This window comes from Leptonychotes weddellii, chromosome 3 (genome assembly GCF_054177405.1).
Source record: "Leptonychotes weddellii isolate Sample4059 chromosome 3, ASM5417740v2, whole genome shotgun sequence".
Classification (NCBI taxonomy): Eukaryota; Metazoa; Chordata; class Mammalia; order Carnivora; family Phocidae; genus Leptonychotes; species Leptonychotes weddellii.
Genome location: NC_138371.1, coordinates 173,275,893 through 173,295,659, shown reverse-complemented (window position 1 = coordinate 173,295,659; position 19,767 = coordinate 173,275,893). Strand labels below are relative to the sequence as shown.

General features: G+C 40.8%; 1 protein-coding gene across 1 annotated transcript in view; it reads right to left on the bottom strand.

Moving 5' to 3' along the window:
- Positions 1–239: 239 nt before the first annotated feature.
- Positions 240–19,767, bottom strand: part of MYO16 (myosin XVI) — a 425,887-nt gene continuing 406,359 nt past the window's right edge. Inside the window, exon 34 of the mRNA XM_081815515.1 lies at positions 240–489. Coding sequence (XP_081671641.1) covers positions 262–489 — 228 coding nt within the window. The 3' untranslated portion in view covers positions 240–261. The remainder of the gene's footprint in view (positions 490–19,767) is intronic.

Here is a 19,767-nt window from a genome sequence, read left to right as displayed (position 1 = left end):
AACACGGCCCAGCGCGCGCCCCTCCGCGGCCCCGCCGCGTCCCGCTGGCGCTGCCCCCGCGCGGCTCCGGCCCTGCTCCTGCGGCCGGGAGGGGGGCTGCTCGCGGGGCCCGAGAAGCCAGGCGCGCGCCACCCACGGGCCAGAAAGAACACGCACGCGCGCACACGCGGCGGCCTCTGCCCGGTCCCGCGCCGCAAGGGGCAGGCGCGCGCGGGAAGCGCCCGCGCCCCGGTGGCGCGGGCACCTGCGCCGCGCGGCCCCTCACGTGCCGGAGTCCCACAGCTCGGAGGGCAGCCGGCCGCAGGACGCCCCCTCGGGCTTCTTCACCAGGGTGGGCTTCTTGCAGGGCGGAGGCGGAGGCGCCCTGGGCTCCGAGGGCTGCAGGAGGTGCTGCCAGTCTTCTGTCCCCTCGCACAGCTTCCGCCTCCAGTCCAGGAGCTCCTGCAGGGCGGCGCTTTCGTTCTCCGAGAGCCGCAGCTGATGGATTACCTGCGGGAGGGAAGAGGGAAACTTGCAGCAGCAGGTGCTGTGAGCCAGAGGGGAGAGAGGGAGAGCCACACGGGGGGTGGGGGGGAATGGGGGGCGCTGGCTACCAAGCCTCCAGGCGCTGCTGCTGCGGGAAACTGCCCTGTGAAGGTGGCAAACAGAACAAAGTATGGAGAGGGCAGGGACACTGGCTAAGGAGATAAACCTCCAGGTAATTCCAGAAGCGGGCACATGTCTGCGTGCCCTTTGCCCTCTATTATGATATACATCCTTATGACATCCCATACTTTTTCCTCATTTATCACAACTGTGAGGCTATTTTTAGGTTTTTGGGTTTCTCAAGGGTCCCCTGATTCTAGGGTCCTCCCATCTGTGCAGAGCTAGTCAACATCTTTTAAGGGAGTATGACCCTACTGACTTCGATGCTCCAGCTCGTGGGGGGAAATCAAAGCAGGGATCTCAGCCAGCAGCTGGGTGCTCTCTGACCTTGTGCCCACAGAGACAGAACTTTAGGGACCCTTGCAGGAGAGCATCATGATGCAATTGTATGGGCTTAGTCCTCTCGCTTCCTTATGCTACCGTTTTTCTGGCCATTCTAGAGTGAGTGTGCGGGACTTCACAGTGGGAATACTGGGGAGAATTCAGAAGAAACAAGACATCTCAACCCACTTTCAAAGTACCTCTTGCTTTGTTCTGGTGCCCCTTCCAGCCACCACAAAACGAACGACAGTAAATGAAAGCAGGGCATAGTGGTTGGCTCCTATGTGAAAGCAGTCACTCAGAAGCAGCGAGGCTAATCAGTGGTCCAGTTCGAGAACCAACACCTTAACCCGGACATCTGATCCTACCGTCTACCCACGGAAGAAGAACTTAAAGCTAGAATAAGTGGATGGGCAGAACGTCGAGACATGGGGGTAAACCACAGAAGCCGGGAAGACAAACCCACAGAAGCCGGGAAGCCAAACCCATACTCGCAGTGCATAACTAGGTTTCTGGAACTGGCTGCCAGCAGAAGGAGGTTCCCCATATTGAATGTACAGATAACCAGAAAAACACCGTAAGTGTGGAAAACAGGACCGTGACTGTCTCTCCCTGAAGGGACCTCCAGGAATCAAGGCTGAAGCAGCACGCACCGCCCCCCTGCAAAGAGAGGGGATGTTTCTCCAGTCTCCGGGACTGCACCAGAACGACGTGGAAATGAGACATCCCCCTGCGGGGAAGGCTCCCATGGAAGCCAGACTGACTCTACGCTCAGGAAGTGAGCCAAGAAAGGGAGAGTATAAAAAATATCTTTTTAATAAACACTTTAGAGTGCTATGTACCAGGTACTTTTCTAAGCACGTGAGAAACATTAACTCAGCAATCCTCCGGAGAGCTCTCCACAGCACTGCTAGCTCGCCTTTAGCTAGCAGATGAGGGTATTGGGGCACAAGGAGGTGAAGCAGTTTGCCCAAAGTCACATGAAAAATGGTGACTGGTTCCAGAGTCTGCCTTCTGAGGTACTACTCTACACTGTTGTCCAGGAGCCGATATGTGCTAAAGACCAGCGTCCCTATGTCATGCTCTCTTTCTCCTTTGCCCACACGGGATTCAGTGTAATCTGTACTCTTCCTTCACTACTGTATTTTAGCTCCTCTACTTTCTCGTGTACACTTGGCGGCTACTTTCAGCTGCAATCTCGTTCACTCTATGGGTATTGAACACCTATTTATATGTTCCTTGGCCCATGTTCAGCACATAGTAGCAATCTGCAAAAAATACTGTCACGGCATTTATTCTTATGAGAGAGTATGTAATTGATGGAAGAATATTTTTACCATCTCAGCTGATTTTTTCCCCCAACTTCCTTGAGATATCCTTTTTGTTAAGTAACATAACTTCACATTCATCTAATTAGAAGCAAAACAAGAAACCTTCACATCTGCATAGGGTTTTGCAGATCATGGCAGTTTATTGCTCCCATTGTAAAGATGAAAAAAATAAAGAGACAGATTACTCAAATCATATATTTAGAGTATTAGATAGCTCTGGCAAGCTGAGAACCAGGGAAACAAAAATTCTGGATGGGGAAAATCTTTCTGAACCAGTAACTACCAGCTGGTTTTTTTTTTTTTTTTCCCCTCTCCTGGAACATTTGCCAATTCCGAGTTCTTCTGTGGGTCTAGAGAGCCCTTTCTAGAAGAAAGAGAAACCATACAATATGTTGCAGTTGTAGGAGATCAGAGACACAGATTGGGAATCTGAGGACCCTCAAATGATGGCCATTTTCCCCAAGAGACATTTGTTAAGTTCTCCAGCTATATGCATGAGTGGTGCCTTAGGCCAAAAGCTTACAAAAAGCAGAGTGAAATCTCCTACAGTGTTCAAGGTGCCTCAGAAGCAAAAAATCTGATGGGGGGCAGGGGTGGGGGGAGAATAGCCTCAAGCACCTGACTAGTCTCATCTTCGAGACTTGCAGATTTTGCACCTGAGTGGGGCACAGCCTGGAGAGCGGGCCAGGACCTCTGAAATGCACAGCTGGAGCACATCTGCACTTTTCCAGAGCTAAGGAACAAAAAGACCCACAGGCTCTCTGCAGATCAGAGGCAAAGCCGAGGCAGGCTGATTCTGCACCGCAGCTCAATCTGTGATTGGACTGAGGACGTCCTCCCTTGCCTCGGCCTCCTAACGGGATGTTGGAATCTTTCCAGTAGAGAGCATCCTCTGCAGCATCTACAGTTTGTTGACCCACTAAGCTTTACTGTGCGATCAGGAATTACATCTGGAGAGACAAGGAAATTCACTAAAGATCGAAGGATAAAACAGATTCACAGATGATCCAGATTTAGCGTTAGTTGATAAAGACTTTAAAATACCTATGATGAAATGCTTAGGAGGGAGGAAATGATGGACAAACAGAAGAGACAGCGGAACAGACACACATAAAAGGAATTCCAGAAGGAAAAGATAGACAAAGAATGTGACAAGGCAGTCCTCAAAGAGATAAGTTTCCAAAACTTACAAAGGGCATCAATACACACACTTAAGAGGCTCAGCAAACCATACAAAAGGCAAACACACACACAGGCCATCGCCAGCAGTAAGAAAGCACGAGGCGGATCCTGTTAAAACAAAGACAAAGGAAAAAGCTTTAAAATCCAAAGGAAAAAGACACATTCCCTTCAGAGGAACAACAATGAGAGGGTATAAGCTGACTTCTAAGCAGAAGCCAGGCAATAGCAAATCACAGAGTAAAGTACTGGAAGAAAGTAAGTCAGCCTAAAACTCTACTTTCAATAAAAACACCTCTCACAAGGTGAAATAGAGATATCTTTAGACAATAAAAAGGAGGAAATTGGCCATCAGAAGTCTCCCACTTTTTTTTAAGGTGAAGGAAAATGATCCTGGATGGAAAAATTGAAATTTTTTTTTTTTTTGAAAAATTGAAATTTAAGAGAGAACTAAGGTCACCGGACATCCATGGGTAAATAGAAGTTAGATGCTTGGGGTGTCTTATAGACTATAAATTATTTGTAGAACAGGAATGCACGCCAGTGATAACCTATAAAAGCCAGGAGGGGTTATGTGGAGTTTAGAGGTTGTAGGGTTCTAGCAGTATTAGGAAAGTAGCCAAAGTAACAAAAATCCCTTAAGATGCAGTAAGTCAAAAATGCATGGTCTCTTCTCTAGTAAAACTATAGAACACACAGGGAGAGAATGTGTAATTAGCAAGTTATATGTAGAAAATGTGAAATAATAAATATTCCATTAATCTAAAAGACACCAGAAGGATGCAAAAATAATATGCAAATGGAGGCCAGGTCTAACAAGACAGAGTAAAGCATAAAAAGTAAGACCAGCAGAATCCACATCTCCACCGAGCAGATGGTGTTGCTCTTCCGGGGCCGGATGGCATGGGTTGTATTTATGTTCATGCCGGGGCATGGGAGAGCCATACAAGTCTGTCCCCACACCAAGCACAGAGCACATCCATTCTGTGTCTCTTCTCAATCCTAGACTCTTCAGCAGCCCTTCGTAATGACCAAAAATATACGCGAGGTGTGACCCTCTGCCAAGGCCTTCCTAACAGGAACACATTTTCAGATAGAGCCACTCCACGGCTGCTGAGCTGACGGAGGCTGGTGGGGAGGGCTTTTGACATAAAATGTCCAAAATCCCCTAAGTTACTGCTTCACCGTTCGGGAAAAAAAAAAATGCTCTCTACCCTTTCAAAGCCTCTCAGTGTTTACTAAAAATATCTGAATTCCCAAGTACATTATAAAAGGTGAAACTTATATACCCAAACCATTAGAAAGCATTTTCTTAATGAGGATATTGATGTCTTGAATAATGTAATAAGTAAAGAAGAACACCATCTTTGAATCAACAACCAGGAACTTTCGATGCTTCCTTGATAAGCAGAAATTTGACTGATGTTCGCAATAATCAACTAATGCTCAGAATAAACCCCTTCATTGAGAGATCCCATGGAACTTTATTGTCTGTTATAGAGATTAATAGGTATTGAGTAAAACCTAATAGGTACATAAAGATAGTTGCCAGGATGGTATAAATGAGATGGTAACATACTAACATTATTGATCTTCCTTTAAAAAAGAAAAAGAATTTTCACAGGTTATTCCTTAAATGAAGGTTAAAATTCTGTTCAAGGATGCATGATAGGTCACTACTTGCAACATAATGAAGTTCAGAGGACATTTTAAAGGTATGATCTGTGAGACAATAAACAGAAGATCAGAAGATAAGAACAGTGTGCCCTGATGAATGATGTTTAATCTGCTTTATTTAGATTTATTGAATTTATTAGATTGTGAGGCACAAAAATCACATTTGTCACAAGTAGTAAAAGAGCTTCAATATTTTAGAATGGCAAACAAATGCAACTATATGGATATTATTTAAATGATGGTCAAGTAATATACAAGCACTACAAAGTATTCACTGTGTTCCCCAGCGCTATAAAAACATCAGAATCAGTGTTTCTCCATTCTTTAAATTTCATATCCTATTGGTAATAACAAAAACCCTCACAGCTTCCTCTACCATTATTTCATGTTTCATGATAAATTAAGTATGATCATTAAAAAGGCAATAATGATTTTTTAACAAAAATTTTGGTTTTGGAAACAGACTTGTAACTACAGACAACACAGTGCTGGTCAGCAGAGGGGAGGTGGGTGGAGGATGGGGGAAATAGGGGATGGGGACTGAAGGGTGCACTTACCATGATGAAAACAAAATTTTTTTAAATTTAGCTTTGGTATTGAAAGGGAACCATTTCTTTTCAGAAAGAGAGGAACTGATGCTGGGGGTCAGGGATGCAGCTGGAAATGAGCGCCTAGAGTCCGTGGGCTTCACCCCCCTCTCATTTATCCTGATTTCTTTGTTGGCCACAGGTGCCCTATTGGTGTCTTTGAACTTGAAGCTTGTTTACCATTGCTTCAAAGATTTATCTCCACCCCGTGTCACTGCAGACAGCTAGTCACTTATTTATTTTCGTTTGGGGCATGTTCTATATTATAGTGTTTGGACACAAAGTCATTATCTTTCAGAACCAAAAGGCAAATGTTATGACTGGGAACGTAGAAACTGTCCCATACCTATGAACCCTTGGGTGTCCACACTGTCCCATCCCTGTGCCCCATGAATGTGACAAATACCCTGTCTTTAAAGGAACTCTGAAGCATGCAAAACACACAACTGTCTTAACTTGTTGCACAGGCTATAGAGAAGGGGATGATGTCTTTTAAAACTTTTTTTCCCCCCATTTACCTGGGAAACAGGGCTTATGAAGGAGGGTCTGGAGAAACTTCACAGAGGAGGTATCATTTGCTCTGAATGTTGAAAACTGAGGTTGCCACCAGTTGGAAAGGGGGAAGGAAGAGGTGAGAAGAGGCGTTTCCACAGGACTTGATGTAGACAAGTGCCAAGGGGGACACTGGACTTCATCCTTTCGCAAAGTGTCACGGGTCCATGAGCGCTCTGGGGCTCACTCCCTCGAACAGAGGCAGCATGGTCGAAAACCCAGCCCCTAGAACTGGAGTGCTGGGCTGGGGTCCCACATTTGCCACCAAGCCCATCAGCTTCCTCATCTGTAAAGTAGGCTCACAGTAACGGTCTACCTCAACAAAACCGGTGACAATTTACAGGGTGAATGTGTGCGGGCTACTTAAAAGAGTGCCTTAAAAAAGTACCCAGTGCCCTATAAATGTGGGGTCTTATGATTCTGTCATTGTTAGCTCTTGGACTTGAGAAAATCCTTAAACATTGCTGAATTATGATTATCCTGATGAGTCAATAATATATATATATATATACACACACATATATATACATACACACACACGCACACACATGTATATACATATATATAATTTAAAACTAAAAGTTATACAGGAAGAAATGAAAGGCCCAGAGGTTCTTTGAATTTCAAGATAAAACAGATTTTAGTGAATAACTGAAATAACTGTTAAATGTAATGTTTCTGAAATTGGTGTTTGTATTTCGGGGGTCCTCTAGTTCTCTGGATAATCGAATGTTTTTTGCATTTTTCTTTTCATGATATTTTTTCAAAAGCACTATAATCATGCTTTGGATCATTTGAATACCTACTTTTTAAGCTAGTGCTCAGCGAGACCTTATTCTCGAACTTCGTATTTTATTTACAAGCAGGATGACCCACGGAATAATACTGATATCGTTGCAGACGAATGAGAAAAGAGTAAGATGGGTTTACTATGCAGATAAGGCATTCTCCTCCGAGAAAGAGCTAAGTGATATTATGGCCTGGGTGAGATTAGCAGTTGCCTAGCAGTTCAAGCCGAGAGAAGTGGTAGAGGCTTGGGTTCACCAAGGGCACGGGATGGTAGAAATGGACCCAAGTTCATGGAATCTGAGCCAGGACCACACTCACTTTGTCATAGTAATTTCATTCCAGCTAAACCAAATCATACCTAGCATGAATGTTGTAAACTTTAATTTTTTGTTTTTGTAGGTTCTTGTCAGGTTGAATTTGTAAATTTGCTTTGGTTTTACAGCTGTAATGAGAGGTGAAAGGATACAGAGATCTTACGTAACAATGTGTGTCTACATTTAATTACCATCATAATAAGTTAACTTAAGAAATGTTCAGGGTTGGGCGCCTGGGTGGCTCAGTCGTTAAGCGTCTGCCTTCGGCTCAGGTCATGATCCCAGGGTCCTGGGATCGAGCCCCATGTCGGGCTCTCTGCTTGGCGGGAAGCCTGCTTCTCCCTCTCCCACTCCCCCTGCTTGTGTTCCTGCTCTCGCTATCTCTCTCTCTGTCAAATAAATAAATAAATAAAAATCTTAAAAAAAAAAAAAGAAAGAAAGAAATGTTCAGGGTTAAGGGGAATCTTGTTTCCATTTTAAAAAGGTCATATAGGGGTGCCTGGGTGGCTCAGTCAGTTAAGTGGTTAAGCATCTGCCTTCTGCTAAGTTCATGATTCCAGGACCCTGGGACTGAGCCCCGTGTCAGGCTCCCTGCTCAGTGGGGAGTCTGCTTCTCCCTCACCCTCTGCTCCCCATGCTTGTGCTCTCTCCCAAATAAATAAATAATATCTTTAAAATAAATAAAATAAAAAGAGTCACATAAGATATGTAAGTGGGAAAATGTTGATCCATGTGGGTAGAAATCCTTGGAGGTAGAATGTGTTGCTTGCTCAGACCAGGGGTGCCCTTTCGAGTCCAGAGTGAGTAAATTAATCTCTACTCAGCACCGGGTGCCCAGTGCGCTTGGAGAGCTTAAACAGAGTTCGTGTATGAATGCCCAGGGGCACGCTTGAGAGAAGGGAGAAAGTTGATCACAATCGTCAACCTTGAAAGAACTGGCTGGAAATTTAAGCAAACAGGCATTGATTTGGGCAATCTGAATTGGGACTTGGGAGACGGATTCAGGTAGAAACCTGACTCCCATGCGCCGAGGAGGACAGGGCAGAGTTATAAAGGCGAGGGTCACGAGTGCTGTTCTTAGTTAGGTCCTCCATATAAAACAGGGATTGAGACTAGCTTAACTGGGGTTGGTTGGGTTCATATACAAATTAAGGATACAGAGACTTTTAAAGCTGGTTCCTTTTGAAGTGAAGAAAGCAAAGGACTCAGGTGTCCTGGTGAGGAAGCACTCAAGTCCAGGCAGAGGGCTCGCTGCAGGCAGAAATTTCCAGGTTCCTCCCTGGAGGAGGATGTGCATAAATTCCTCCTCCTTATGGCCTCCCGATGCTATTTTAAAAAAGACTCTTTTAACTGGGTTTGCTCGCCCTGTATTGAAATCTCCTCTCTTTCACAGTATATGAGATTTGTGTTTTCATTTTTAAAAAAATAAACTTAGGGACATTGGGCACCTCCCCGCCATCAAGGACAGGGAAGGAAAGGAAGAGAGAGCCTTCAAGTAATACCACACCGGCCCTGAGCAAATTCTTACACTTGAGATGTAGTTCTCATGTCACGGATTCAGATAAGGCCCTTTCAAACACCATAAAACCCTGGGAACTTATTAAAAATGCTCTGCTCCCTAAAATCACATTGGGTGTGGGTGGTCCCAGACCCATTAGTTACTCTGAATTCAGACATGCCTAGATGGCTTTGAATGGCTAGTGAGTGGGGCCACTGAAAGACAGTGGGACAGTCCCCCCAGACTTGGGGGTGGCCAACGAGTGCCAGGCCTCTGACGATCAGACAAGCTTATCCTATACAGTGGTCTGAATGTCTGTGTTCCCCCAAAATTCACATGTTGGAATACTCACCCCCAGGGTGGTGCTATTCGTGGTTGGGCGTTTGGGAAGTGGTCAGGTCATGAGGGTGGAGCCCCCATGAATGGGATTAGTGCTTTTAGAAAAGAGATCTCACAGAGCTCCTTCACCCCTTCCCCCTGTGAGGACACAGAGAAGTCTGCAGCCTGGAAGGGCCCCCTCCCCTGACCCTGCCGGCACCCCGATCTTGGACTTCTAGCCTCCAGAACCCTGAGAAATACATTTCTGTTGTTGATAAGCCACCCAGTCTGTGGCATTTTGTTACAGCAGCCCGGACAGACTAAGACGTCCCATGCCCAGAATTATTATTTTTGGATGGCATGGGGAAAAAAGTGATACTATTGTATAACAGGTACAAACCCCAGGCTTCTAGACAAGGGTGCAGACCATCTGTCAGCTTCAATGCCTTTGAAAGCAGTATCAGTGGAGGATCTAATAATATACCCGGAAATTATTCTGTGATTTTTTTTTTAAAGATTTTTTTATTTATTTGACAGAGAGAGACACAGCGAGAGAGGGAACACAAGCAGGGGGACTGGGAGAGGGAGAAGCAGGCTTCCCGCCGAGCAGAGAGCCCGATGCGGGGCTCGATCCCAGGATCCTGGGACCATGACCTGAGCTGAAGGCAGACGCTTAATGACTGAGCCACCCAGGCGCCCCTATTCTGTGATATTTATTTTTAAATTTGACATTCAAAAGAAGTATGAAAGCTTCAAAGCTTAAAAGCCACTTGGCGATTTGGCATGGGAAAATAGAAAGTCACTGTTCACTGGGAGCTGGGACAACCGGACCCCTCAAAGGAACTGACAGATGGAGGCACTGCTCAGCCCCTGGAATCGCCCCCACGTGCTCTGCACGGGACGGGGGCAGGTGGCCTCTGCAATCTACGACCTCCTGTCAGTTTAGACCCTCAAACCTTTCTGCTCTCAAGGAAAGATCACGGGAGGGGAAGCGACGCCATCCACACTCAATAAACAGGTGCCTCTGCATGCCCCGTTTCAAGCTCCCAGCAGGTGTGAGCAGACACGTGAACGACCACGGTCCAGACACGTCCCCGCGGGCTGGAATACTCATCCTCAAACAATATCCCCTCCTTTCAGTGGGGTCTTAACAAGAAGATTACTTCACCGATACAGTAATCCCGAGAAAACAGTGCCCCTTATAACACTGGCTATTACTACCTCAACAACTCACTATGGGGGTTTTCAAAAAAAAAAAAAAAAAAGGGATTTTATTCTGTGTTTGAGAAAATCTCGCTGTTTTGATATTTAGAAGTTCAAGACATGAATCTAGTGTCCATTTCCCGACCTGACTTGTAAAGTATTTTATGCCTTCTAATGTCCAGAGGTATCAGGCGAACATGAGGACAAGTATCTGATAAAGGGATGTAAAAACTGAGTTCATGAAAGTTCTACATCTCAAGTGGGACATTTATCATTAGTTTGTTCGCTTTGCACGGTCAAAATCCACTGAATCTCTCACAACCCAGAGGGAAACCCAATGTGATGTAAAGACTTCATGAGGTTTATTACTTATATATCTTTTTATTAATTTTCAATAGTTTTCTATGGTGTCATTAATAGAATTCTAGGAGATGAACTAATTAAAAAATGAGATATAAATTTCTTTACTTCCCGTGGATATGCATTTCTGTGAATAATATTAATACATGTAAATTAACAATTTGCTGCTGATTTTTACCTTAAGTCTTCCCCTTCCAGGATAAAAATAGACTTTGTTAAATAATTCATATGTAAAATCATGTTGCTGTTCATTTGTCACAGAGTTGATTTTTCTATTGACTATTCACCCAAAGGTGAAAAGAGGCATTTACTGACATTTATGGAAATTAAAAGAAGGAAGCTTCTTGGCTGACTGAATAGTGAACATTAGTGTTTCAAATGCAAATCCCATTTCTACTTGATGCTAACAAGATGTTGCAGGAATAAAAACGTTAAAAAGTGAAATTTGAAAATCACAGTTTGTAAAGCCAAAGTCTACCTCAATAGATCCTAAAGAAGTGGCTTAAAGTAACATATGATTAAAAAACTTTGATTAAAGGGTTGTATATTTTCATACGTCTAAAAACATTTAAGAAAATGATCTGAATGTGAAAACAGAATTTCTGGTTTAGGCAAAAGAGAGTTGATCCTTTCTAATTCAGAAATAGCTATTTATACAGCGATTCAATTAAGTTCATCTTGCTATTTTTTTCTCTTATTGCCATTTGGCTTCCTTTATTGCCAAAGGGTTAAATAAAGGGAAACATATCTCTTCAAAGGCACTTTACAAATTCTCTTGTAAACAAGAGTAGCTATCTCTGGACACCAGGCAGTGAAGAGAGGGACAGAAGATTTTAGCTTTTTACCTTATCTGTATACTTTGATTTCTTAAAAAAGATAGTAACTGTTCTTAACTTTCATAAGATAGTAACCATTCCTAACGTTCATAACTTTTCATAGGTAACTGTCATAAGCATTGGAACACATTTAATACCGTTTAAATGGACATTTATTTGCATTTTGTGGTTGATTTTAGGTTAATAGCTTTGAATAAAAATGGACTCTGATGAGTGAATGTATATTTCTTCCTATTAATGGAAAGTTATAAAATAGAAATTTACGATTGTACTATACATCATGCAATGTAATTAATTTGTGACACTTCGGGATATGGATTTTGTATGAGTTCGGGTCTTTTACCTCAATTCATTTAAGAAAATACGGCAGTATCAGTGTAAGTGACTAAATTGTAACAAAAACTGATAACATATATTTAGGGTATGTTTATAGTAATGACATATTATAGTAATGGGGTTCAAATCCATGGAATATATAGAAAAACATAAATCTATTATATTGGAAATACAGAAGGTAATAGCACTACGATTTCTTTTAAAACATTTTTCTTGGGATTTTATAGGGGACTCACTGCAAATACTGGAGGTATTATTGAGGACAATTAATCTACTAGATTTTCTCTCTCCAAAGAAAAGATGTATTCATATAATTTGTGTGTTCAAAAATCTTCAATGCGACCACTTTGCCTGGTCTAAGCAATCAAGTCTACACACTTTAGGAGGTTACAGAAAGTCCTGTATTTTCTGGCCACACTGATTATTCCGGCTTCTTTACCATCCATTCTCACAGACTCTCTCTGTCAGTCCAATCAAATGTAGCCACACCTAGAATTCTATTTCTCTGTGCAGCAGTCCCTGGTCGTATGCCCGAATACAGAATCCTCTGAGGTTTCTGAGGGCCAATTTCTAACATCATCTTCATGATATTTATTCTTCAAGCATTTTCACATGTTACTATTCTAGTAGTTTCTCATAACCATGTGAAATAAGCAGGCTCTGTATTATTAGCCTCATTTCATAGATGCTGAAATTCATCTTTAAAGCCCAAACTCACTTGGCTAGTAAGTGGTGTAGTCAGAACACAAATTCAAGTACACTGAGTTTAGTCGGCCTTTGGGGGTACTAATCAATGACTTTGGCCTCCGAGAATGTGTGCTGATCAGTGAACACGAGTTCTTTCAGTGAATGTGAAGTGGAGGGCACTGTGATGCATTCTACAGGACTGAGAACCACATAGTGTGACCTGCTTCCTGAAAGGGCTTCCATGCAAACTGAGCAACAAGACATAAAATCAGAAAGAGTTAGATGAATAAAGATGCTTAAACGTCACACAACCACAAACACGTCATGAGGGAGTGCAGCATTAATTAATTAACACAGTATATGCATAATTATTGTTGTTGGAATACAGAGGAGACATGACTCATTTCAAGGTGATATACTGGCCAAAAAATTCATATTGGGATGTGGGGTTTGATTTGGAGTAAAAGGATGCGTAGGATACAAAAAGAGGGAAGGACATTTGGGTTGAGTTCTATAAGGAGTGGTACTCATGATAGTAAAGCACTCCACAGCTTTTGGAGGATGGAGGAGCCACGTAGAAGGAGCGTTTCCCCAACTTGTTCAACTAGCCAGGATCTGCATTGCTGTGTAGGACACAGTTTATCTGTTAATTTATTAATATCTCATTATATTTTTTTCTGGAAACAATCACAATCTGTATATTATGGCATTAGATATAATGAAATAAGAATGAGAAAAAAACACCTTAAGAAACTAGATGTTAAAAAAATAAGCTAATCCAAGGAGATTTTTAAAAATCAGCTGTAATTAAGAGACAGACATAGTTTAGCAACTCCATTGGCCATGGAATTCACAGCACTGGGGAAAACTTATTTTCTGTCCTCAACCGTGATTTTTTCCTTCCAAAATTTAGTTACCAGTGAGAGGCACCCACTTGAGAACTAGAGGTTAGCAAGGCACTCCTTCACAAGCATTAAACACATCAAAAAGGTCCTAAAAGTATGAAAACATTTCTCAGGGTGTCCAACTTGTTATAGGGGATTAACTTTGTCCTTGAGGAAAATTAAGTCTGTTGATTTTGAGGAATTTCTGAGAGACTATTTGTTAAGAGTTATAAGCTTTGGTTTTATATATATATATATATACACCACTGATCACCACTTTGTATTAAATGTCTAATAAGCGAGTGCTCGCTTTGGCAGCACATATACTAAATGTCTAATAAGCGATATTCTGCTTCTGTCATTAGCAGGTATGATTTTTGATATCTTAAATAATTTTCATTACACAATGGAAGCTAAACTTAGAAAACGAAGTACTATAAAGAATCATGCTTAGCAGCAACACATACAACATTAAACTAAATAAATAAGGAGGCGGTATTGGTTAGATGTTATAACAGGCAAACGACAAATACCACTGGTTTGGCACGAACGAAGTACATTGTTCGACTGAAGGCCAAATGGGTGTTTCGGATCCGTGGACGGCCTTCTGTCCTGTGCGTGTACTCTGCGCCTCCTGGGATCTTGTATCTAGCTTTTAGATGGGACGGGACATGGTACGCTAGACAAAGGGGGGTGTATGGGCCAAGCTTGGAAGGGATGCAGCTCACTGTGGCTCCTGTTCTACTGAGTAGGTATCAATGACAGGTCTGCTCTGCACCCTGAGGGAGGCTGAGAAACATAGGCAGCTCTGTGTCTAAGAAGAAATGGACCTGATGGGCACAGTGGCAGTCACTGTGACTCTCGGGCCCATTACAGGGTCTTTAAGACATAGTCTTGGCAAATCACGCAGGTACAAATTCTAGACAACATAGAGAAAGGGAAAACAGATACCAGGAAGGACTGGGAAGGAGAAGAGACAAGATTTTGCCAAAGTAGGCAACACATGAGAGCAAATCTTTTTAATCAAGACTTCTTTCCAAAAATAGATAATAAAAATCACCTGGAAATGTATAAAATTAATTTAAATCCACTTGGGCTTCAAAATCTATGCTTTTTATATCATTGACTTCATGACACTTCTTCCCAATATCACAGTTCAGCTGTTCTAGAACCTATTTCTGACAGAGTCAGGAATATGAAATGACAGTGTCAAATAATAATGTAATCAGAGAAATCAGAAAAGAATCCTGTCTTCGAGGTCTATTAAGGTCAGAAAATAAATCCTTCTTTTATTTTGTATAAAATAAATCTTTTCACCATAATTAACTGATCACAATTTCAGCACCATGGAAAACTATCTGTTCCTTCAGCCAAAATCGTGCATTCAAAAATGCCAGGCCACATCAGCGTCCAGCACCACACCTAACCAGTCAAGGAATACGCCGCCTAGGTTCCAGTTCTCTTGATCTTGAGCAACAGTAGAGTTATATTCGTCTATATTTTCCACTTACAGAAAAGGCAAACAATCACCCTTCACTTATATTCTGAGCAGACCAGAGTTTCCAAACTTGGCAAATGGTTTTGAAGAAAGACAGAACAATACAGTCATAATTAGTATTTTACATTTAGCCTCTTGCTATCATTTATAATGTAAAGGTCTCCCTTTTCTAGGATTAACACTTACAACGAATGCTAATTCCAACTTCTCTTCATTTAATTATCCAGTAAAACATGCCATTAGCGCCCCATTGGCCACACTGGCCACCTTGCCACGCAGCCGTGCTCCTGTCTCAGGGCCTTCGCTGTCCCCCAGCTGGATCACTCTCCCCTAACATCAGTCTGCATGGCTCATTCCCTGACTTCCCTCCTCTGTCTTTGCTCAATGAAGCTTCTGCTGACCCTCTTTCTTAAACTCGCTGCTCAACCCAACCTCCCTCCACACCTACTCTTGTCACTCCCAGGTCTGCTTATCCTGATTACTTTTCTTAATATGTTTTATTTCCTTTAAGTATATTATGAACTTATTTAAATATTGTTTATTGTTTGCTTTCCAGTGGTAGAATTTAAGTCCCATCAGGGCAAGGATGTTGGTTTTGTAGACCAAGGTGCCTAGGTCTGTGCCTGGCACAAGTTGGTCCGCACGGAATATTTGTTGAATGAATGAATGAATGAATGAACCTCTGAAAATTCAATTCTGTGCAATTCACTTTCTTAGAATTCAAAATATTATGTTATTAATGCTTTAAGTTGTTTTATATATTGTGCATAAATATATGCATGTAATTGTATAGAGTTGTATACATTAAAATTTGTTGTATACATTAAAATTATATTTATATATAAAATACATAAAAACACATTTTTTTTACAGGCAAGATAAGGGATGTTCTGGAGTCTTTTTTTGTTATATGTGACTTTCACATACCATGCCAACTTCAGAACCTAATCACCAAATAAAATGTGACTTTAATATCCTTCAACTGGTAATGCAACTGCCTGTGATTCTATTTACCAATTTTATTAGTACATTTTTAACATGAAACTGAATTTAAATATTTGAATAAATTTAGGAAATATTCTACCAGTTTGCTTCTCTTAATTCATCTGAAGCTGCTACCAGATGACAATTACACAGAGTTGGCAATTTATTGAGTGCTTTGTGTTTGGAATGCAAAACTGATTATGATGCATTCAGTGAATTCTCTATATGCTCAAAAGTCTACAGGGTCTACACACATGCACATAATTATACTACAGAAAAATAGACTATATAAAGGAGGTATGCATTATGGAATTATAGGAACCAATTTATAGAGGCAACTAAGTACTTTGCTTAGAAGGGATGCTCAAGGAAGGTCATCAAGAGGAAAGTAATATTAAAGAAGAATCTAGAAGGTTAGAGATAAATGCAGAAACAAGTCCATTTCAGGCAATGCTCCCAGCATTAGGAGGAAGTCAGAAGTATGGTCCTATGTTATAAAAGGCATGGGACAATTGTTATTGGCGCAGAAAAATGTCAAACTACCTTGTTAATTCACGCTATTCTCAAAAATAAGGTACAGGTAGCTTGAACTCCTAAATGTAAAAAACAAAAACAAAAACCAACCAACCAACCAAACAAACGAAAAACCCAAAACCCTAAACTTTAAAATGTATTTATAGAGAGATAGATCTTTATGGAAGCAGGGTAAGAGAGATTTTTTTTTTTTGACTTTTTGATAGGAAAGGTTTTTTAAACAGTACAAAAAAGCACAGCCTATAAAGATGAAGGTTAATCAACTTGACTACATTAACATTATAAATTTCTGTGTGATAAATACATTAGTTGGGCCACAGTGAAGTAAATCCACTGCAGCCTATCTCTCTCAGTAATTATAACTTAACTTTGGACAAAATACACATCTATCTGAGGACCAGAAAAGTAAACAAAAACATGTGAATTCTGGGGGGAAATCAAAACTTGGAGAATAAAGACAGAAGAAAGACACACTCAGATTAAGGAAAACTAGGAGCATTCTTCGATCAGCTGTGAATGACCTGCTATAGGAAATGGTAGTAGAAGGAAACTCGGAACTTCAGGAGTGAAGGAGAGCTGCAGAAATGGTAAGTACTGGGATAATAAAAAGGAGATTTTTCTCCACTCAAGTCGTCTAAAGCATGCATGACATTTGAAGGCAAAAGTTGCATCATTGCCTGGGAGAAGATATTCAATGTATGGAGGTGTAATGTATGGGACAACTATAAAATAGAGGTAACATATGGGACAACTATAAAGAATGCAGATGTAATATATTTACAACTGTAGATGCAATGTATGTGGCGACTATAAAGTAAAGGTCAGTAAAAGAGGTTAAAAGGAACAATATGGTTGACTGCAAATAGACTGTAAGTTAGGTTTGTAAATATTACAACTGTTAAATCAGCTATGAAAAAAATACATATGAAGATACGTAGTTGAATTACCAACAGAGAAATTAAAATAGAGTACTAAAAATATTCAAATAATCCAAAAGAAAGCACCACTGGGAAATAGATGAACAAAAATGGTGGTGAGAAACAGAATAAGAGAAAATGGACAGACCTAAAGCCAATCACATTAATAATTACATTAAATGTAAATGGTCTGAACATACTAATTAAAATACAAAGACTATCAGATTGGATAAAATTAAACATGACTCATCCATATTTTGTCTATAAAAATCACGAGTTAAAAACAGACACATAATTAGGTTAAAGGAAAAGAGATGGATTTTCTTTGGGATGAGGAGGGGATGAAAACACTCTAAAATTAGATTGTGGTAATAGTTACACAAGAACCCTGAATTGTATATTTTAAAGGTCTGAATTGTATGGTATGTGAATTATATCTTAATAAAGCTGTCTAAAAATAATTAAATGGATGGAAAAAACATACCTTGCTGATAATGACCAAAAGAATGATGAAGTGGCTATATTAATTTCAGACAAAGTAGACCTCAGAAGAAGGAATATCATCAGAAATAAAAAAGAAAAAAATGCATAATGATAAATAGATCTATTCACCAAGAAGATGTAATAATCTTAATGGTCCATGCATCTAACAACAGAACTTACAAATACATGAGGCAAAAACTGTTAAACTGAAAGGAAGAGTAGACAAAAATCTCAATTATAGCTGAAGACTTGGATGCTCTTCTCTCAGAATTCAATAAAAGAAGTGGACAGAAAATCAGCCAAGATACAGAGCGCTCAATAACACTGTCAGCCAACTTGACCCAATAGACATTTCCAGATCACTATCCGACAACAGCAGAATACTCCTTTTCAAGTGCACATGGAAATTCCACCAAGATAGACCATATCCTGGGCCATGAAGTAATTCCTGATAAATTGAAGAGAACTGAAATTATACAAAGCATATTCTCAGATCATAATGCAATTAAACCAGAAATAAAAAGCAGAAAGTATCTGGAATGTCCCTAAATATTTGGAAAATAAACAACATTAGTCAAAGAGGAAGTCCTACAGGAAAGTAGAAAATATTCTGAATTGAATGAAAATAAAAGCAAAACATATCAGAATGTTCCAAATGCAGGTAACACAGCTAGAGGTGGAAATTTATTGCATTAAATACTATTAGGGAAAAAAGAAGGCATCAAATCAATAATCTAAGCTTGCTATTTAAGAAACTTAGAAATAGAACAAATTAAACCCAAAGCAAGCGAAAGGAAGCAAATACTAAAGAGCACAGAAATCAATGAGACAGAAAAATAATAGAATATATCAATACAATCAAAAGCTATTTTTAAAAGATCAATAGAGTTGACAAACTTCTAGTTAGACTAAGAAAACATTATAAGCCAAGTGTTTGCCATGCATGCAACTGACAAGGAATATTACCCAAGATATGTAAAGAATTCCTGAAAATCATCAAGAAACTCATGCAAACCAGTTCAGAAATAGGAAAAGGATGTCTTTGGACTACCAGGTCTGAGAACATACGAAAACGCTCCATAGCAACCAGGGAAAGGCAAAACAAAACCATAATAAGATGTTTTACACTTAATCACATTGGTTAAAAAAAAAAATGATTCATTAAACCAAGAGATTACCAAAACAGAAATGTGAAATATTCCCTTTTAGAGGTGTATAAATTGGTACAACTATTTTGGGGAATAATTGGCAGTCACTCCTATGTTGAAAATGTGCATCTCCAGAAATGCAGCACTTTCATTTGAAGGGGAAAACTTCGGATATTTTTCTCTACTTACGAGTTAGAGGCATATCCTATGATTTTCACTGTGGCATTGTCTGTAACAGTAATCACTTGGAAACTTGGTTTTGATCAAGTTTTCCACTCCACTTGGTCAAACTGCAAATATGTTGTTCTTAAGAAATGTCATGAATGTATCTGTGAAACTTGTTTCTGAGAAAAGTTGAAAGTGAAGGAGGCATGTTTACACCTAAAAAGTGAGTAATACAATTTGGTTTTATGGTGTTGAAAGAGGGCTTCTAGAGGTACCAGTAAGAATCTCTGCTAATGCCCCGGTTGTAGCCCTCTCATAAATGTTCGGGCAGGAAAGTCCCTGCTACCATATTGTCCCTGGGCATTCAGCATCATTTTCCTGCATCTTGCATGGAGCTCACTGGATTAGGTTTCTCAGGACCCCAAGAGACACCTCCGACCACCTTGTGAAGGTCTGAAGGAAGACAATGGGGCTGCCAGAGACACAGCTAGCCCCTGGGCCCAGAGGTGGCAGCAGGGTGA